The 21,420-nt window shown below is 48.8% G+C and overlaps 2 protein-coding genes across 4 annotated transcripts; one reads left to right on the top strand and one right to left on the bottom strand.

Moving 5' to 3' along the window:
* The first annotated feature begins 228 nt into the window (after window positions 1-228).
* Window positions 229-15,313, top strand: RMND5B (required for meiotic nuclear division 5 homolog B). 3 transcript variants are annotated; one of them, XM_060144359.1, is made up of 11 exons: window positions 229-468; window positions 627-748; window positions 4,923-5,069; window positions 8,080-8,225; window positions 8,354-8,494; window positions 10,996-11,096; window positions 11,279-11,445; window positions 12,403-12,568; window positions 13,987-14,089; window positions 14,181-14,335; window positions 14,423-15,313. In XM_060144359.1, exons 3-11 carry the CDS (start codon window positions 4,931-4,933, stop codon window positions 14,484-14,486), a joined length of 1,182 nt encoding a protein of 393 aa, XP_060000342.1. In that variant the 5' UTR covers window positions 229-468; window positions 627-748; window positions 4,923-4,930; the 3' UTR covers window positions 14,487-15,313. The 3 variants fall into 3 exon arrangements, with proteins under 3 accessions (XP_060000342.1, XP_060000343.1, XP_060000341.1); XM_060144360.1 differs by lacking the exon at window positions 4,923-5,069 and having other exon boundaries at window positions 232-468; XM_060144358.1 differs by lacking the exon at window positions 229-468 and having other exon boundaries at window positions 4,907-5,069.
* A 571-nt stretch (window positions 15,314-15,884) lies between these two features.
* Window positions 15,885-19,872, bottom strand: NHP2 (NHP2 ribonucleoprotein). Its single transcript, XM_060144361.1, has 4 exons — window positions 19,587-19,872; window positions 19,307-19,376; window positions 16,902-17,007; window positions 15,885-16,239 (listed from the first exon to the last, which is right to left on the bottom strand). The coding sequence occupies exons 1-4, from the start codon at window positions 19,744-19,746 to the stop codon at window positions 16,114-16,116; spliced, it is 462 nt and encodes a 153-aa protein (XP_060000344.1). The 5' UTR covers window positions 19,747-19,872; the 3' UTR covers window positions 15,885-16,113.
* Window positions 19,873-21,420: the final 1,548 nt, after the last annotated feature.

Below are 21,420 nucleotides of genomic sequence, written 5' to 3' on the forward strand. Positions count from 1 at the left end.
TCAAAAAGGGCATCAAGGAGCCATCGCGGGAAAGCCTAACTGTTGGACCTTACATGCATTGTGTTGTCCAGTATTGTCTTTACTTTGAATGAGGGTGGGAGGGCGCGGACCGGGGGAGGCAGAGTTATTGCTGGTCTAGGGCTTCTGAACGCGGAGCCGCCGCGCGCACCCCCGCTAGCCAGCGAGTGGGTCGCTCCGATTCCTCCCATCAGACGTGCAGAGTCAGGGCCGGGCCGGCGGCCTCGGGCTCCCGGGGGAGCCCGGGCGCAGCCCCGCGACGGTCGGAGGTGCGGTTTTCAGCTGCTGCCCTGACCCTGCGGGCGACTCCACTCGTGCGCAGGAGGGGGAGGCTCGGCCACCCCTCCGCGGAGCCGCGAGTGGGCGAATCCAGAGCCTCGGAGCAACTGTCGCAGGTTCCGGTTCCGTTGACAGCGGCGCCGGAAACCAGGCCACGGGCTGCGGGACCAGGTGAGAGCCGGCTGGCTTCCCTGCCGGGAGTTACGGTCAGAGGGCGGAGCGCGGTGGGCGGCTGCTCGGCTACGCAGGCTCCCAGGCCCCGGGTCTTCTGTAAAGCCGCGGGACTAAGCCCCCTCACCAGTCCACCCTTGGGTTTGTTTTCTCCTCAGACGTCGGCCAGGGCCGGGAGTTGGACTCCTACATTCTCAGAGACCCTTCGGGGAGCCGCCCCTACCTGGGGAGTGGCTCGAACTCACACGTCCCATCCTATTGCGACCCTGCCGAGCCGGAGGTAACCGTTGCGGACGTGGGAGCCAGGCAGGGCATTCGACTAAGGTCTTTTGAAGGATGAGTAGGAGTTTGCCAGTAATATGCATGCTAATGAAGGTGAAACTCCCAGCAGGGGCTGTAGTCCAAGAAGATTGGTGGGCTTTTTCCTCCTTCCAGGTTTGGTTAATGACAGAAGAAAGATTTGAAACTTGAAATAAAGATGTGCAATGAAGAAAAGGAACAGGGTGATATGATAGACTAATAGGTACGGGGTGGGGCAGAGGGGGCAACATTAGATACTGTGGTCTAGGAGAGCATCTCTGAAGAAATGCGTTTGAATCCCTAACAAGGACCCAGTCATAGGGAGATCTGAAAGAGTGTTCAGGCAGAGGGAAAAAGCCCTGAGGTAGAAATAAACTGATGTTCAAGAAATATTAAGAAAACTAGTGTGGTTGGAATATGGCCATTAAGGAAGAGAGTGGTAGGAGATGAAGTTGGAGAGGTGGTTGGGAGTTGACTCACATAGAGCCTTGCAGACCCATCTCCCATACTTATTCTGAGTATGTGGAAATCTATTGGATTTTAAGCAAAGGAGTGATGTGTCAGGTGAAGACTGGATAGAGATGGGGGGTGAAAAGATTAAGTGTTGGGTCGGTGGAGGCTGTCCAGTTCTGTGTCAGGCAAAGGGGACCTTTCTGTGGTTTGCGCAAACTTCCCTTCTTCTCCCCTGGCCCCAGAAGGGGCCCTCTTGTGTTAGGATGTTGAAGACTGGGGACAAAACACCTATGCATGCCTTGGTGGGGATTTCAGTATTGCACTCATGTCTCTTCCTGCCCAACTGAGACAAGTTTGAGCTCAGGGCCCCCTAGTTAGGAAATGGATGTACCCCCCGTGGACCAGGCCCTGGGCTGGGCACTGAGGGGACAGAGGATGAGATTGGACTCCAGCCCTGAGCAGCTCAGTCTAGTGCGGGGAGACAGACGTGTGAATAGGCAGTTTACTGTGCCGCAGTGCTGAGAACTCAGATGTGTGTGGTATAGGCGCCCTTGACAGAGGTTTGGTTTGTGAAGCAGAGGAGGAGGCAGGGAGATTTCATTGAGAGCTTCATGGGCTTCATGATTAAACAGCATCTTGTGTTCTCCGTGCAGAGAAGCATGGAGGGCACTCTATACACAGGAATAGCTTGTGCAAAGGAAGTAAATGTACAATTGCAAAGGGCATGTTATGTCAAACCGTGGCAGTGATGCATAAAGGGGTGACAGGATCTGATGTGTTGTATTGGGGTGATCACCCTGGTAGATAATTTCTGTCCATGTGAGACCTTGGGGAGGAGGGCTTAGGATAATGGAAATGAAACTCCCTGGATTAATCCTGAAGACAAACTCACACTCATCCATCCTTGTGCCTGGTGAAGATGACCGGCTGTGATTAAGGGAGAGTGGCTAACCCTGGACAGGCCGAATTGGCCTCTTGGGCTTTTCGGATGGAATACCTGCAAGCAGTTCTGTTTTCCCATCTCGTTAATTTTATTAAAAAAAATTTATTGAGGTAATCACATTTATCAGTTCAGTGTACATTTAACTGGTCCACACAGGTCCTTTTTCTCCTTTGCATTTATTTACATATTCCCTTTTATCCCATTTTCCCCATTCCCTCCCCCCCACCCAACTGCAGCAAACCACTCTGATGTGTTTGGTACATATCCTTTTATTTGCGTGTGTCCTTGGTTGTATGCATATATTTTTTAAAAACATAAGTGGTATTCTGCCTGGACTTCATTTTGTTTCTTTTTTTTCCCTTCAGTACCGTGTTTTGGGATCTTACTGATGTTGCTGTGGGTATATCCGGAACATGGTTTCTCAGTGCTACCCAGGTTTCCATAGGTGCATCTCCCACATTTTACTTGACTTATCACTTCCCGTAGGCCCCTGGGTTGTCTCAAACTCCCTGCCACAACACAGCACTGGGATGAAAATTCTTGTACCCATCTCCTCCCTCAGCTTTTTAATACAATTTCAAGATGCTGACTTGGGCTTCCCTTTGATAATCCTGGTATTAGTTGATGTCTGACAGGGCCATACTGTTTGACCTTGGTGAGGTTGTAACCTTTCTTGAGCAGTGTTTATTTTCAGTAAATTGTGATTCTGGTTCCCACTCTTGGCAAACATTCTTTTGTACTGCCATCTTTCCTAGCTGATCATCTCACAGGCTCTGTGGTTACTTTCCTGTTTCTTGTCATCATTAATCATTGCTGTACACTCATTCCAACCACAAATATTGGCTGCTTTCCTTTCCTGGTGAGATGGTGGCCTGTTAAGCTGGTCCAGAGAGGACTGTGCTTCAGAGAAGGACTCTGGAGCCTGGAGCCAGACTGCCCAGCTTCGGTTCCAGGTCCTCTACTTCCCAGCTACGTGACCTTGAGCAATTTATTTAATCTGAGTTTCATTTTCTCATCCGTAAAGTAGGTCTAATAATTGTACCTACCTCATAGTGCTTTTGTAAGAATTAAGTGAATTAATGCATGCCAAGTCATTAGAACAGCACCTGTCACATAATAAGCCCCTATAAAATATTAACTATTCATAGCAATAATTATTATTATATTATTTCCAACAGGTATCCCTGTTATATTTTGCCTGTAGTGGTTCATATTCCAGTTATAGGGTATTTCCTCAGGGGGCATGAAGAGGGGGGCATGTCTTCTAGACACCATGATTAACAAATTCTACTGTGATAGTGTCAATCATAGGAGGGAGGGCATAAATACATCTCAAGGCCCTGGGTACCATTTCTCCATTACTCATCCCCTGTCTGATAAGGAGATAGTGGCTATAGGTTGGACCAAGATGATGGGGCCAGGGCTAACAGTACTGGTGGGAATGGGAAGAGAGGCTGGTGAGACTGGGAGAATCCTGATGGTCACTTTGGACACAGAATTCTCTTTGTGATGTTACTCTGTACCCTTCTTTGAGAGAATGAACAACTGGCTAGATTTGAACGTTTGAGAGATGCATTTGACAGAGCCCTCTCACTTTAAATCCCATAGATGGAAAGATGGGGAGCAAAATCAACTCTATCACCAGCATTTTAAGGATTGTCCATGTGTTCAGTGTCAAAGGCTGCTCTGAAATGGAGGGGAGCAGTGGCCCAGTGTTGAAGGGACTTAGGAATGGGACCTTAGTGGTAGGAAAGGTGGGACAAGAAAAGTCAACTTTCTTCAATGGTACCATGAGGAGGAAGAGTTTTACAACCAGAGATGTTCTAGTCTAGTGGGGGAGGCAAGCCCTCAAACAGATCGTTACCCAGTGATCAAAACTGAAATAGAAGGGTGCCAAGTGAGAGTGGAGGGAGCCAGGTGAGAGCAGGCTAGGGACAGCTGCAGAAGGAGATGACCTCTTAGCTGCCTTGGAAAGGATGGGCCAGATTCTCAAGTAGTCCAGGAAGTGAGGGGTGATGGAGAGCATACCAAGGCACGGAGCTGTGAAGGAACAAGGGAATATGAGCTGCCTGTCTGTGGGCAAGCGGCAGGGAGGCTGAGGTAGGAGTGGTGGGCAAGGCCTCTCAGGCCATTGTGGTCAGCATTTGTTCCATAGGCTGTGCTTTCAAGCATCAGCCATTCAAGGACTGCCTTCATGGCTTCTATCACTATAGTATATGGAAAACCAAATCCACTAAGTGAAGAGGTGGCCATAATGAACATATGAAAATACATGAAACATTAGAATATGCGATGTATGTATGGATTTCTACTTAGATAGCATAGATAGTATTGCCTGCTGAGGGCTCTGCAAGGCCTGCTCTCTTTTCCGATTAAAAAAGAGATGAGGGGAATTTCCTGGTGGTCTAGTGGTTAAGACTCCGCGATTCCACTGCAGGGGTCATGGGTTCAATCCCTGGTCGGGGAACTAAGATCCCTGCATGCTGTGGCACAGCCAAAAAAAATTTTAAAAAGAGATGAACAAGGATTCTAATGAAAAGAGTTGAAAACAGAGTAATTTTCTCACCATGATTCAGAAGACCCGTCCTCACGCCTACCTGCACCTCCAATGGGCACCTTGGCTGGAGGTGATGGAAGCTGTGTACAGATATGTTAAGCTGGGAATTTCTAAGCATTGATATATGATATGGGAATGGTGAGGTGGGATCTGGGAGCCCTCCTCACTGTGCCCCTCTGGCCCAGGTGGGGCCTGACACAGTGGCTGCCATGGAGCAGTGTGCAAGTGTGGAGAGAGAGGTGGACAAGGTCCTGCAGAAGTTCCTGACCTATGGGCAGCACTGTGAGCAGAGCCTGGAGGAGCTGCTGCACTACGTGGGCCAGCTGCGGGCTGAGCTGGCCAGCGCAGGTGGGTGTCCCCCCACTAGAGCCCCACACCTGCCTCCCTTGGGGCCTAGGAGACCCCAAGGCTGCTTGATAATAGGGTTCTGGAAGGACGATGGTTAGGGCATTGATACATGGATCCCTAAGCCTCTTCAATGGGGAACAATGGAAGTCTCTGAGCTATTTCAAAAAGCCCAACAGAAATTATTAATTTACCTGAGATTATTTTCACTTACGTTTTGTTTTCAATTTGCTTTTCTATTTTGAGTCTTTAAGACACTTTAAGATCATTTCAAGTTTACAGAAAAGTCCTAAGAACAGTATAAAGAGCTCATATATACCCTTCACCAAGATTCACCAACTGCTAGTATGTTGCCGTATTTGCTTTATCAGTTTTCTTGCATATTCTTACTTTTAAAACCATTAGAAAGTAAGCTGCAGATATCATACAGCTAAGCCTTTGGTGTGTATGTCCTAAGATCAAGGGCATTCTCTTACGTAAGTACAGTATAATTATTAAAATCAAGAAGTTAGACATTAATATTATAACCTAATGAATATAGCTCATGTTTCAATTTGCCACTATCCAATAATTTTTGTAAAACATTTAAATTTTATTTTCCAGTCCAGGATCCAATCCAAGATCAAGCATTGCACTTAGTTTCTTGTGTCTAATCTTTAGTTTTTTAAATCTGGGACATTTCCTCCACCTGCCTTTGCCTTTCATGACATTGACATTTTGGAAACATTAAAGCCAGTGATTTTGCAGAACGTCTCTCGATTTGGATTTGTTTGCTGTTTCCTTATTTTTTTGCATTTTGGGCAAGAGTACTTCAGAACTGATGTGTTTCTCAGTGCATCACATCAGGAGGTACAAGGTATCAGCTTGTTCCATTATGGGTGATGTTAACTTTGATCAAGATCTTTGGTTAAGATGGTGTCTGCCAGGTTCCTACACCCTAAGGTTAATATTTCTTTCTTTAGAGTTAATCAATAAGTAATTTGTGGGGAGGTACTTTGAGACTATATAAATTTCCTGTGCTTTATCAGACTCTGCCCACTGGTTTTAGCATTCATTGATGATTCTTGCGTGAACCAATCATTACAAAATTAGTTGCAACATGGGTGATTTTTCCTGGTCTATCATTCCCTATACACTTATTAGTTGGCATTTAACTATAAGAAAGGAGCTTTCCCTTCCTTCTTTCTTCCTTCCTTCCTCCCTTCCTTCCTTCCTTCATTCCTTCATTCCAAGTTCATACTCATAAATTCTTACATTATTCAATGGGTTATAATCCATTACTGTTATTATTTATTTTGGTGATCAAATTGTCTTAGATTTGACCAGAAAGGAACAGTAACCCCTAGTTCCTTTTTTTTTTGATTGAGCTATAATTCACATTAAAATTCACCCTTTTAAAGTGTACAATTTAGTGGGTTTTTAGTATATTTCCAGAATTGTACAGTCTTTACCACTATCCAATTACAGAACATTTTCATCTCTCTAAAAAGAATCCTCCACCCATTAATAATCACTCCATTTCTCCTTCTCCCCCAGCCCCTGGCAACCACTAATCTACTTTCTCTCTATGGACTTACCTATTCTGGACAGTTCATATAAACGGAATCATATAATATGTGGCCTTTTATATTCTTTCACTTAGCGTGTTTTCAAGGTTCATCCCTATTGTACAATGTACTTCATTCTTTTTTTATGTGCTGGGTCATATGGTAACTCTCTGTTCAACTTTTTGAAGAAAATGTTGGCACACTGTTTTGTGTGCACACTGTTTGGCACACTGTTTTCCAAAGTACCTGCAACATTTTATATTCCCACCAGCAATGTATGAGGGTTCCAGTTTCCTCACATCCTCACCAACACTTATTATCACCTGTCTTTTTGGTTATAGCCATCCTAGTAGGAGTAGGCCCAGCCACCACCTCCTGTTTGTATTTGTCAGGACTCATTCAGTTACAGGTGACAGAAACCTAGTTCAGACTAGCTTAAACAAACAAAGGGGGTATGGTTGCTGGATTTATAGATTCAGGTAACTGAAAGGTCCAGCCCAGTTGGATCTAAGTGCTCATGTGATACCTTCAATCTACACTGGCTTCATTCTCAGAGCAGTGCTCCCCTGAGGTGGCCATGGTGCTCCAGCAACTCCAGTTCACTTTTGTTTGTTTAGCAACCTGGCAGAATGCTTCTCTCTTCCAGGGCTTCTGGTCTTGGAGCTTGAGACGCTCCCTGGCCCTATTGGGTCACGTTCCCTTCCCTGGGTTGTGTTTTCTTCCCTGAACCGAGGTGCTGCCATCTAAAGAAGGGACATAGATGCTGGGCTGGAAGAAGGGACCCGTGCCCTGTCTGCCCTCTCTATTCCAAGCCCCACGTGCTCTTGGTAGTTCGTGTGGCTCATCCAGCCATGGGGGGTGGACACCACTGTAAACCTGGCATCCTGAGCCAGAAATGTCCTTGTGCTTCCCTGGAGGACCCTGGCCTGCCTGGTGTCCTCTGGGTTAATTAGAGGCATTAACATGGGAACAATACTTTACGGTTCAAAGCCTTCCCACAGGGTATCTCCCTCAAGATAATAAGGAGCCATCTGGATGGTGGTGAGGAGCCTGGGCTTCAGATCACTGCTGTGACATCTGGCAAGTTACTGCCTCAGCTTCCTCAGCTGTAGTACAAGATACTAACAGTGCCCACTGCATAGAATGGTGGTGAGGATTAAATGAGCTAAAACCAAATACTTGCCCACAGTAAGTGCCAAATCATCTTCATTTCACAGCAACCTACAAGGCCAGTGCTATCACCCCCATTTTGCAGATGAGGAAATGAAGACTCTGAGAGATGAACCGGCTTGTCCCACTTGACCAATTCCAAGTCATGTAGTTAAAAAGTGGCAGGACCTGTAGTAGAAGCTTTCACTTTGGAGTTCAGGGCTGCTTCCCGGCCTCCATGCTGGCATTTAGAATAAGGAGGCAGGGACAAGGTCTTCTCCTCTGTGTCCTGACTCATTGCCAGTGTTTCTCTGCAGCCCTCCAGGGGACCCCTCTCTCAGCCACCCTCTCCCTGGTGATGTCTCAGTGCTGCCGGAAGATAAAAGACACCGTGCAGAAACTGGCTTCAGACCACAAGGACATTCACAGCAGTGTCTCCCGAGTGGGCAAAGCCATTGACAGGGTGAGCATGTGGGTGGCCCCGGACTGGGGGCGGGAACACCTGCTGCTAGTGTGTAGCAGGGCTTCTCAGGAAGCCAGTGTGAGAAGTGAGACCCTGAGTCACAGGGCCCTGTCTCTTATCCTCGTCAGAACTTTGACTCTGAGATTTGCGGTGTAGTCTCCGACGCAGTGTGGGACTCTCGGGAGAAGCAGCAGCAGATCCTGCAGATGGCCATCTTGGAGCACCTGTACCAGCAGGGCATGCTCAGTGTTGCTGAGGAGCTGTGCCAGGTAACGAGCCCGCTGGGAAGGCACTGGTACCTGCCTGTTCTGCTTTCTACTTGGTAGTTTTCTTTATATTAGGACCCCGTTATTATTTTTTTCTTGTATCCAGACAGATCGGCTTATTTACATGACTTAAATATGTATGTCATCAGCTCTGATTGTCTGATAGGGATACCTCTTCCCAGAGACCTGTTTCCAGTGGACAGTTGGCCTGGCAGGGCATCCTCCCCTCTGGACTGCACATGGGAAGTCCAATGTTTCCTCTAAGATCGCCCCTTAACTTTGCTTCCATTGTAGACCAGCTCCTTTCTGTTGATGCATTCTTTCCTTAAATGGGTTAATAGCTATTTTAAAAATTGTATTTAATTTATTAAAACTAAAAAAAAACAAAAACAGTTCACCCATTTCTCCCACACCCTACCCTGCACCTCTGGTAACCACCAATCTGTTCTCTGTGTTTATGAGCTTGGTTTTCTTAAAAAAAACTTTTTTAGATTCCACATATGAGTTCATACGGTATTTGTCTTTCTCTGTCTGACATTTCATTTAGCATAATGGTCCATCCACAATGTTACCACAAACAATAGGATTTTCCTACTTTTTTAATGGCTGAATAATATTTCATTTTACACACACACACACACACACACACACACACACACACACACCATCTTCTTTATCCATTCATCCATTGATGGGCACTTACGTTGTTTCCTTATCTTGGCTATTGTAAATAATGCTGCGATGAATATGGGGGTGCAGATATCTTTTCAAGTTAGTGTTTTTATTTTGTTTGGATAAGTACCCAGAATTGGAATTGCTGGATCATATGGTAGCTCTATTTTTAATCTTTTGAGCCATACTGTTATCCATAGTGGCTGCACCAATCTACATTCCCACCAAAGGTGCACGAAGTTTCCTTTTTCTCCACATCCTTGCCAACACTTGTTATTTCTTATCTTTTTGATAATAACCATTCTAACAAGTGCAAGGTGATGGCTCACTGTGATGTTGATTTGCATTGCTCTGCCCTGATGATTGAGGTAGAGAATCTTTTCATGTGCCTGTTGGCCATTTTGATGTCTCCTTTGGAAAAATGTCTATTCAGATCTTCTCTCCATTTTTTAATGGTTTTTTTTTGCTATTGAGTTATATGAGTTTTTATATATTTTGGATATTAGTCCCTTATCAGATACACAATTTGCAAATATTTTCTCCTGTTTGGTAGGTTGCCTTTTCATTTTGTTGATGGTTTCCTTTGCTGTGCAGAAGCTTTTAATTTAGTTTGATGTAGTCCTGCTTTTTATTTTTTGCTTTTGTTGCTTCTTTAAATAAATTTTAGAAATCAGTGCCCCTGATATAAAAAGAGAGTAGCTATAAAAATATATACAATGGGGCTTCCCTGGTGGCGCAGTGGTTGAGGGTCCACCTGCCGATGTAGGGGATGCGGGTTTGTGCCCCAGTCCGGGAAGATCCCACATGCCGCAGAGCGGCTGGGCCCGTGAGCCGTGGCCACTGAGCCTGCGCATCCGGAGCCTGTATTCCGCAGCGGGAGGGGCCACAGCAGTGAGAGGCCCGTGTACCGCAAAACAAAACAAAACAAACAAACAAAAAAATATATATATATATACATATATATATATATACACACACACACACAATGGGGGCTTCCCTGGTGGCGCAGTGGTTAAGAATCCGCCTGCCAATGCAGGGGATATGGGTTCAAGCCCTGGTCCGGGAAAATCCCACATACTGCGGAGCAACTAAGCCCGTGCGCCACAACTACTGAGCCTGTGCTCTAGAGTCCGTGAGGCACAACTACTGAGCCCACATGCCATAACTACTGAAGCCCGCGCACCTAGAGCCTGTGCTCCGCAACAAGAGAAGCTGCAATGAGAAGCCCGCGCACCACAACCAAGAGTAGCCCCTGCTCGCCTCAAGTAGAGAAAAGCCCACGTGCAGCAACAGACCCAACGCAGCCACAAATAAAATAAATAAAATAAAATTTAAAATATAAAAAAAATATATATATATATACAATGAAAAGTGAAGTTATTAATTTCTAGGTAGAGTTGGTTGCCAGCCAGAGGTCTGAGTGCCTGGTAATCCCTTTCTTAAAAAGGAAGATTAGTAAAATGACGAAGTAGCACTTGTTAGGTGTTAAAGACACACTAGAAGTGAAAATAAAGGATACTTTCCCTTAATGTAATTAGGGGGATTGAAAAGGAATAATTTTCTCTCCATGCTACTCAGTGTGGGTCTCCAGTACCCCAGCAGGTGGGGTGGGGTTTTCAGTCTGCTCTCTGGGAGGCCAGCATGTAGCACTCAGCCTCCCAGAACTGAACTGGGAATAAGAGGGGTCCAGGTGTCTGGCAAGAGACCATGGCTCCTCATGTAAAACCTGGCCCTCTCTAGCTTGTCTTTGGTGGATGAGGTTTTATTAGGTGTAGAGCAGAGAATTTTGGAAACGCTGTCCTCCAGTGGTGAATTGTTCTCTCTCCCTCTAGGAATCAACACTGAATGTGGATTTGGATTTCAAGCAGCCTTTCCTGGAGTTGAATCGAATCCTGGAAGCTCTGCATGAACAAGACCTGGGGCCAGCACTGGAGTACGTTGGCCCTTGGGTGGGCCCGCGGGGGACAGGGCTTGTCTGTGCTCTTCACCTCACTCAGCGTACTTGACACGTCTCCAGCTCTGTCTCACGGGCCTCACATAGGCTCTTGGAGGCTTTTCCAGGGCCCCTTCTCTCGCCCCACCAGCTCCACACTCAGCTGGCCCCTTTCTTCCCAGATGGGCCGTCTCCCACAGGCAGCGTCTGCTCGAGCTCAACAGCTCCCTGGAGTTCAAGCTGCACCGACTGCACTTCATCCGCCTCCTGGCAGGTGGCCCTAAGAAGCAGCTGGAGGCCCTCAGCTACGCCCGGCACTTCCAGCCCTTTGCTCGGCTTCACCAGCGGGGTACGTGCCCCGAGTTCCAGGGTGGGCAATGCTGGGCTCTGGCGGATATCACGTCTGGGATTGCCCATCCCTGCCCCACGTGGGGCTGCGTGGGAACCCCTCCCCAACTGTCGCCCAGGTGAACTACAAACTCAAGGCCCTTCCTCACCGCCTCTGCCATACCCTCCTAGCTTCATCTCACACCACCTCTGGTCCCCAGCCACGTGCCACACCCCCACCCAGAGCTCACCAGGCCTGCCCACGACACGCGTGCCCTCATGCTGCTCTGCCTCACAGTAGGAATTCCAAACCTCAGTTGTTTGAGCCTCACCTTCCAGATGTTCACAATTAGTAACCACCCGACTACTAGTAACTTTTTTCTTTAGCTCCCCTCACATTTATTACTTCACATTTTATTTAGAGATAAACAACATGAAAGCCCAGCAATGTTATGAAATCTTAGCTAGATACTGCTGCCTCCTGAAACCTTTTTAAGAAGGGAGATTAGGGAATTCCCTTGGAGTCCAGTGGTTAGGACTTCACACTTTCATTGCATGGGGCATGGGTTTGATCCCTGGTCAGAGAACTAAGATCCCTCATGCCGCAAGGCGTGGCCAAAAAAAAAAAAGGCGGGGGTGGGGTGGGGGGATTAGCTAGTGTTGGAGAATAGAGACATGAGCGCTGGCCTGAGCTCACTCCTTGATGCAGCTGAAAGGATGGGAAGGAAACTGAAACCCCTACCTACCTCATGCTGTGGGGTCATGATTGCCACAGAAGCAGGCCTGAGACCCCACTTCCTCACTGGATTTTAGGGAAAACTGGTTTTGCCAGAGGGCATTTTAACCCCCATTTGGTCAGGTCTCGGGCCTGGGAGCCATGGGGCTCATACTGCCTCTGCAGCCCTGCCACCACAGGGCTGGATGCGGAACCCTGGGAAAAGGCTGCCTCCTTGTACCCTGATGCCCCCTTGCCTTGTAGAGATCCAGGTGATGATGGGCAGTCTGGTATACCTGCGGCTGGGCTTGGAGAAGTCACCCTACTGCCACCTCCTGGACAACAGCCATTGGGCCGAGATCTGTGAGACCTTTACGCGCGATGCTTGTTCCCTGTTGGGCCTTTCTGTGGAGTCACCCCTCAGCGTCAGGTACAGCCAGCCCTGTGGGGGCAGCACAGGTGGGAGGGTTGAGGGAAACCCAATTTGCCAAGGCCCTGCCACGTCCAGGAATGGTGCTTGGTGCCTTCACAGACCTAAACTGGCTGTCTTAGTCATTCTTCCAGATAGGAATTACCTTTCTTTCTACAGTTGGAGAAACAGATTTAGAAAGAGTTGTGGCCTGGGATCACCACAAGGTCAATGGCAGGGTCAAGGTTCCCATTTTTTTTTTTTTTTTTTTTTTGGTGGTACGCGGGTCTCTCACTGCTGTGACCTCTCCCGGAGCACAGGCTCCAGACGCGCAGGCTTAGCGGCCGTGGCTCATGGGCCCAGCCGCTCCGCAGCATGTGGGATCCTCCCGGACCCGGGCACGAACCCGTGTCCCCTGCATCGGCAGGCGGACTCCCAACCACTGCGCCACCAGGGAAGCCCAAGTTTCCCATTTTATAGTCTCTTGAGTGAGGTCTGTTTCTCCTGCACCTCACCCCTGGATTATCACAAGACCCTCTGACAGCCTGGCCTTCTTGCCACCTCATCTCTCAAACACGACTTCCCTTCAGGGAGACTTGAGTGGCTGAGTCATATGTGCTGAGAGCTTTCACTCAGAAGACTCCTTTATAGTTAATATTCTTCTCATGGCTTCACAACGAACCAAGGAGTTAGAGGTACTGTTATCCTCATTTTACATGAGAAAACAGGCTCCTAGGGCCTCACAGGGACTAAAGGTCACCTGGACCTGACCCCACCACATACCGCACCACAGTGGTGTATTTTATTTAGGCTGGCTGTGGAATCTCACGCCTTGCCCCACTGTGATAGGCTGCACCCTCCAATTCGTTACCACAGACTCTGGTTATAGAACAGTCTTTCCCAGTGGGAACACCGGTGCCTTAGGACGGTTCTGTTGCACACAACTGCCCTGCGTGTTGTAGGCGTTTGGTACCCAAGGCTCCAGCCAGTCGGCTCCCCACCCCCTGCCCAATCCTTGTGAGGACTGAATCTGCTTTTTCCTGTATCTAAGTGCCCTGGTTGACTGCAGTTACAGAGGTGCACTGTGACAATGGAATGGGGTAGACAGGCAGGATGGGGCCCTTCCAAACATCACTGTCCCTGTCACACCAAGGACTTATCAGTGCTTGGGATGAACAGATTATCTCTCCCCTGGATTTTCCTTTTGTGTTTATTATAGATTCTCAAATTTGGGGGTGCATTAGAATGACTTTTTAGAGTTGGACGCATGACTGCATATGTGGCTTTATGTGTTACCTGAGAGATTTTTAAGTACCGGTTTGATCAAGTGCCACTTTGAAACCTTGTCCCAAGTCACATTCCAACAATGTGCTGGTCCTTCTGTCTGTCTGCTGGGTTCTTGGTCAGGGTCACTCCAGCCCCTGCTCTTTGTTCTGCAGCTTTGCCTCTGGCTGTGTGGCGCTGCCAGTGCTGATGAACATTAAAGCTGTGATCGAGCAGAGGCAGTGCACTGGGGTCTGGAGTCACAAGGATGAGTTACCGGTGAGGCCTGGCAGGGGGAGGTACAGCAGGAGGTGCTGGGGAGGACAGCCGCCATGGGAAGTGGGACTCACACCTCTGCTGGCCTCCCCAGATTGAGATCGAACTAGGTATGAAGTGCTGGTACCACTCAGTGTTCGCGTGCCCCATCCTCCGTCAGCAGACGTCGGATTCCAACCCTCCCATCAAGCTCATTTGTGGCCATGTCATCTCCCGAGATGCACTCAACAAGCTCATTAACGGAGGAAAGTAAGTTCCATGTGCTCTGCTCCACCTTGGCTTGATCCTTCTGCTGGCTGGCCCCCTGAGACATTCTTGGTTCTCCTCCCTTTGTAGGCTGAAGTGTCCCTACTGTCCCATGGAGCAGAACCCAGCAGATGGGAAACGCATCATATTCTGATTCCTGCCTGGGAGGAACTTTGCTGAAAGAGGTTTTTCACCCATGAGCCTTGGTCTGTCTCCGTGGGGGTGGTTGGCTTCTGTGGACTGTGGTTCATTTCAGAGCAACTGGCTGAGGAGTGCCACCACAGGCAGGGGCTGGAGTGGCCCTGTGGCAGAGGCCAAGGAGGGAGATGAAGCAGCCTACATCCGGCAGCTGGCTCCTTGGCTCTAAGGGCAGGGAGACTCTGGCCTCTGTACTCCTGCTCTGTCTCCCCTTCATTATATTTGCTGTTGACTTAGTAGCAACTGACAGAGAAGCAAAGGACTTGGCGGGCACAGCAGATGTCCTCCATCCTGCCCTCAGCCAGGTCTCTTACTGCCACACCAAGGCTTGTGTCCATTCCTCCCACTGTACAGCCTCACAACTGTATGCATCAATTTCCCACTGTAAATAGTCTGGGATAGAACTGAATGCCGTTGTTTTATAACTTTGAGCAAATATATTCACGGGCCTTCTCCTTACTTTGCCCACCTTTAGCTTCACAGGCTAAGAATTACCACGTGCCCACTGCGCACAGGTACTGGGCATGGCCTAACTATTGCTGCTGGTTGGGAGCATGGCAGCCACAGAGCCCAGTCTAAAGAACCCAACCTGCATCTGATTGGGAGAAAAAGCTAGATGGCAGACCCTGGGCAAGGTGCTTTTAGATATACACATATAAAATCGTATTACCTCCTTATTAGAGATGAGTGTGAAGGGATGTAGGAAGATGAAGTGACTTGCCCAAAAAGGCTCACAGCTTATCAAGAAGAGAGCTTGGAGTTTAAACCAGATCCAACCCTCAAGCCCAAGGTCCTTCCAGTTTATTCCGGGGTGCCTGAAGCTTGGCTGCTGTGTGTACTGGGTCCTGTGCTGGGCCTTTGAAAACAGGAAGGCACCATAAGTCTAAAATGTTTGAAGGGATTAGGTTATGGGGCCATTATGCCAAGCAGGAGAGATGGCCTGGGGTTCTGCAATTAACTTCATATATCTATTTAAAATTTACTGTGTGGGTGGGTACATTCCTTCTGTCAGCTTCCCAGTGGCATTTAAGTCTCTTGGGGAAAAAGAAAAGAGGAATGGGGGTGTCCCCGACATAGGAGCTACAGGCTTAGGTGAAGTGGGGCCTGGGCTCAGCTGGCTCGTCCTGCAGCTCCCAGCTACTCTGGAAGCGGGAGTGGAAAGCTCAGGGTGGGCAGCAGGGTCTGTTCTCAGCTTGAGTCTAGCACTGGCTCTGGTGGCCAAGCACTAGCACTGAACATTCTTGAAGTCCTCGGGTCCTCTGAGGAGAAAGGCTGCTTCTGCTCTTTCCTCCCCACCAACTCCTCAGCCCCACCAGTAGCTGCTGCTTAAAAAAACACCCACAGACTCAGCACATTTTAGTTTTAGCATTTATTTCTCCCACGTCATCTTCATTGAAGCTCAACAGAAAATAGCACTGATGGAGAAGATGCTGGCTTTGCTGCCGTGAAGTAGCTGTTGGAGCCACCTGGGAAGAACACGTGCCTCAGGGTACCAGAGAGATGCCATGAATGTGGGCAGCCAGCTGGTGCGCTGCCAATGCAACAGCTTCTGGAGCAGGTGCCCAGGTTGCTGCCTAAGTCCTTCACATGGGCGGGGGCAGGGCCTGTACCTCCTCCAGGCACTCGTCATAGGCCTCCTGGTATTCCTCATGGGGCTTGACCATTATCACACAGGTGGGGCGCTTAGAGCCGGCGGCTGCACCCAGGTCCTGCAGAGAAGGAAATAGAAGGGCTGTTTGGAAAGAAGGCCGCACAACCTGTATACCAGGGAGTCACAAACTGATGATCCACCAACCTAATCCAGCCCACAGACTAGTGCTAGTGTCAATGTTAAGACATGTGCTAGTCAGTCAATGTTAACATTTTGCCACCATTTAAACTCAGCAAACTTTCGAGTTGTGGTCCAGCAACACTGGGCCTACAGTTTCACATGGCAACTGTGAAAGGGCTCCAGCCCAGCAGGGGCTGTCCCCTTGGGCAGTGCCTATGCTTTCCAGGTCCCTGCCATCCCCCACTCCCTGGACCCCAGACCTGGCCTCTGCTGTGTAAGGGTAAGGACAGCTTCAGGTCCCTAGAACATCCCCTCTGAAACTGTACCCACCTAATAGGACTTACATATCCAAGTTCACCTTCTGTTTCATTCCCATAGTCCATGGAGAAGGGGATTCCCATTTTACAAGAAAGAAATGGAAGTGCAGAGAGGTAACTTATCTGCAGTCCCTCGTCTAGGAAGCAGCAGAGCCAAGAATCCATCCAGGCCTGTCTTAACTCCAAAGCTCATGCTCCTTCCCACTATGGCCTGCTGCCACATACCTGATCCCAGACACCCTCCCTCCTGTGCTGACCAAGATCAGGCACACGTGCTCCTTACCGTCTTAGAGGGGATATAGACGTACGGCAAATTCCGGTCTTCACACATAACTGGGAGATGGCAGTATACCTCAATGGGTAATGTGTCTCCTGCCAAAACCATGATCCTGAAATAAGAGAAACCACTGTCATTTCCAGCTTGCTTTTTCCCTCTTTCAGTCGTAAGTGTTGCCTCTGAGCTGGGCCTTGGGGGTACAGAGATGGGTAAGCTGCCCCATGACCTCAAAGAGTCCAATTATTAATGTGTGTCTCCCAACCTTTAGAAATTCATGCAGGTTGGTTTGGTGAGTGCATTCCTCTGGAGAGGTAATCTCTATTGCTTGGCAACAAGTAAATGCCACCAAGTGTGACAAAGCATACCGCGCTGGGACAGATGAGGTATGAGAGAGATGCCAAGGAGTAAGAGCTCAGCTCTCCTTGGAAGATCAAAAAATGAATCAGGAAATGATACTTGAGAGGAAAGCTGAATGATGAACATGTCAGGCAGCCCGTGGAGGGGCTGGAGACAGGGAAAGCATTTAAGGTCGAGAGAATCAGAAGGATACCAGATACACAGGGGCTGGCTATTGCTGGGGAGCCAGGGATGGCTTTGGAGTCCAGGATGGGGATGGGGCAGACAAGACGGCTAGAAAAACTAGTCACATTTAAGGGCCTTGAGTGCTTCCAGGATCATTCCCAGGAGTGACAGGGAAACAGATCCAATGAAAGCTTGCCAGAGAATCCCCAGCTAGGGCTCTTAGCTGGGAAAGTGTTGGGGTTCTGGGACAAGGGCCTCAGCAGCCCTGATGACACAGAGGGAAGGGTCTGTTCCCTAGGGGAGTGAGAGGAAAACACAAGGAAAAAGCTCTTGGTTCAAAGCACTGCATCCACACTCCTCGTTTTCCTTTTGCCTCATATACTCTCCTCCTCTGCAGGCTCCTCTTCCTTTGAGTAGCCTTTATTTTATTTTATTGGCCGTGCCTCACGGCTTGCGGGATCTTAGTTCCCCAACCAGGGATCGAACCCTGGGCCCCCTGCAGTGGAAGCACGGAGTCCTAACTGCTGGACCGCCAGGGAATTCCTCAGTAGCCTTTAAATGCTGCTGTTCCCACAGCCTGGTCCTTGGCTGCCCTGTCAGTACTTTCTCCCCAGCTGACCCCATCCATAACCAAGGCTTCAAGCACCAACTATGTGTTGACAACTCCCAAATCTATTCTTTCCAGCTTGACCCTCTCCCAAACTGCAAACCCTTATAGCCACTTGCCTGTTTGACATTTCTGCTAGGGAGACGGTTCATATGTCTAAAAGGCACCTCAAAAACTTGTCTAAAACCAAACTCATGATCTTCCCATACAAACCCAGCTCCCTCCACTATTCACTATTTCAGTGAGTGTGCCCTCTGTCCATTCGCCTGGAATCCACACCTCTTCACTCCATATCGGAAAGTCCTCTCATCCATCCACTTTAATTCTTTCCATCTCGCCATCACTAACCCAATCAAAAATTGCCCTCGCCTCTACTATGCCACAGTAGCCTCCTATCTCAATTTCCCCATCTATTCTTCCACCTCTGATCCTTTCCAAAGTTGCCAGAAAAATCTTCTTAAGGTGTAAACATAATTATGTCACTCCCTGGCTTTTACCCTCAGTGGCCTCCAAAGCTCTGAGTACAAAAACTAAACTTACCATGGCTTACAAAAACCCCATGCGAAGTTAGCACTTCCGTCCACTACTACCCTCTCCTGCCCTGAAATCCACTTTCTTCTGGCAGAATGTCTCCCCTCCCCCCCAGCCCACAAACTAATTCCTATATCTTCAGACCTCAGCTACCCCACCTAGGTCAGACTCCATAGAGCATCAAATCCCCCCAGCATTATTTATCTCTGGAGCACCTACAATGTACCAGACACTTGTGAAAGTAAAGCAGTGAGAGGCTTTTTCCTATTCTCAAAGAGCTTACTTTCTGGCCCTAGTGGGAGATACAGGGAATAAAAATGCAAGTAAGTTTCAGGTTCTGATAAATGCCAGAAAGAAAAGATGTAGGATAATAAAGTCATTCTCACTGCACCCTGTACTTTTCCTTCATGGTTACCTATGACACTTGTAATTTTGTGTGTATTTGATTACTGTCATTGTCTCGCCATAGTATAGTGCCTGAAAAAGAGGAGTCAGTAAATAGTCGCTGAATGAATGAAACTGGGATCTACCCTAAGTGAGCTGGCTTATACGATTCGCTTCCCCTGGAATTCACTTTCCCCATGGTGTCCCTTTGCGCTCGTGTAAGTGATGTATCAGCATCTGTACGGAAGGGAATTTACCTTCTGCACATGAGGGGGAGTCATAGCTCTTTTACCGACTACCTACTAAGTAGCAGGGATACCTTCGTCATCGTTTAGAAATGCAAAATCCGGCGGGAGGGGGTTCTTACCCTTTCTCGCCTTTGTTGATAAATTTCTGAACTTCCTTCACCCCGCGCCGAATCTGCTTCTGCTTTACGGCTGCAACGACAGAAGAATCGGTCGAGGGGACCTCCGCCCGCCACCCGCGCCCTGCCCCGACTCACCCCGGCGTCCACCCGTACCTTTTTTTTTTATTTTGAAGACGCCACGCGGCTTGCGTAACTTCCCCACCTAGGGGTCGAACCCATGCCCCCTCCACTGGAAGCGCAGAGTCTTAACCATTGGACCACCAGGAAAGTCCCGCCGCACCTTTCTTGATGCATTTGTAGAGCTTCCGCGTGAGGCGGCGAGAAGCCAGAGGCTGCGCGATGGGGTTCAGATTCACCAGCAGCTCATGGTAAGTGCGCTCTCCGCAGCACGCGTCCGCCTGAGCCTCCGGCCCGTCTGGATCTGCCTTTATTTTGGTCATGGCAGCGACCGCGGCAACCGAGTGCCCAAAGTACTAATCCACGCGGCCGGCGCTTCAGGAATCACTTCCGGGTCATGCCGCTCTGCAGGAAGCAGGCAGTACACCATAACCTATTAGGAACTCAGGTCTCCGACTCTGACCAATTCTTGACGCTCAGCTTCTTAAATATACAGCACGGAGGGGCGGGGCCTCGGCCGTAGGGGCGGGGCCACTCCCATAACTGGGGCGGGGCGGGGCGGAGTGGATTAGGGCCGGAGTCAGAGGGTTCAGGAGGCAAGGGGCGGAGCCCTGAGGGATTCGGGGCCTGGAGGAGGTGAGGAGGCTTTGGGACCCAGGCTTGGGCTCTTCTGAGAGTTCGGCGTCACAGAATAGGCGGCGGGAGGAAGAGGAGGAGGAGGAGGCTGTACCTGTAGGGTCGTGACCACATTTAAGGCGACAGGATCCTTGCCTAAAGCGCGGGGTCTGCGACCGGACTGGAAGAATGGGAAGGCTGCTCGGTGTGATTCCAAACCTCCTTAGAATCTGATCCCTTAGGCAGTGCCTAGCCCGGTCAGGTCCCAGGTCCTGAACTGGTCCTGGCTGGTGTAACCTAGGTGTCAAGGTTAAGGTAAAGCCTGACACTGCTAACGATTCCTTCGTTCCAGCACGATTTTTCACACTCTGCTTTCTCTTTCCTGGCAAGGGATGGACCCACTCACTCACTGATTGCCTCGGTCTAGACCGCTGTACCCCAGAGAGCCGGTGGCTCGCTCCCACCCTTCCCGCAGGAATCTGCTCAGATGTTTACCACGGGAGAGGTTCTCCTGACCAAAGTATCTAAAATTGCAGTTCCCGCCAACCTCCCAACGGCATCCCCTAACCCTCTGTTTTCCTTGTAGTTCCTACCGCCGCCTGGCATCACGCCCACGCAAGGCATGGCGGAGACAGCTGGCGGGAGCTGAGAGGGAAGACAGCATGAACACTGGGGTTGAGACTTCGGGGTGTGGTGGGGGAGAGATCTGAGTAGGCGCCCGGTTTGCAGTTAACTCTAGAGGATTAATGGACTGTAACGCTGGGGAGGCGAGCAGGCCTAGACGGGGGTGGATCTTGTACCTCTGACTTACTTCATGTACCCTGTCTTGGAACACTGGATGAATATTAATTAGATCATTGTTACAAATTAGTTGCCTTTGATTATAGGATTGACAAAGGCAACTAATTTGTCAATTAGTCTCGTCATTTTTGTGGTGGCCAAACAGGCCAGAAAGTGGAACTTTAGAAGCCTGCATGTGGCCTTGCCAGCACAAAGCAGTTAAGCCAGCTGAAAACTGACCTTTTAACCCTGTAACCAAGTGCAGTCGTTACATAAAAAACAAGTAGCTTTTAAAAAACTTAGTATTTTAATAAGAAAAAGTAGGATGCAATCCTACTTAGACCCCAAATAATTTCACAAATAGAAAAATATATCAGTTGAACAATGAGAATAGTTATATAAGCAACAAAAAATAATTTGAAAATAAGCAAAGTTTGTATGCACAATGTAACCAAAAATTGACCTTTTAAATGTTTGCACTTTGGAATTTCTTGAGAAAAGATAGTCCCTCCTGAGCTTTAGGACTGGTGGCTACTGTCAGCTTTGCCTTACTGTCCACCACTTTGCTGTACCATTTCTCACCCCAAACCCTCCCCCACCTT

The sequence above is a fragment of the Lagenorhynchus albirostris genome, chromosome 3 (assembly GCF_949774975.1).
Source record: "Lagenorhynchus albirostris chromosome 3, mLagAlb1.1, whole genome shotgun sequence".
Lineage (NCBI taxonomy): Eukaryota > Metazoa > Chordata > Mammalia > Artiodactyla > Delphinidae > Lagenorhynchus > Lagenorhynchus albirostris.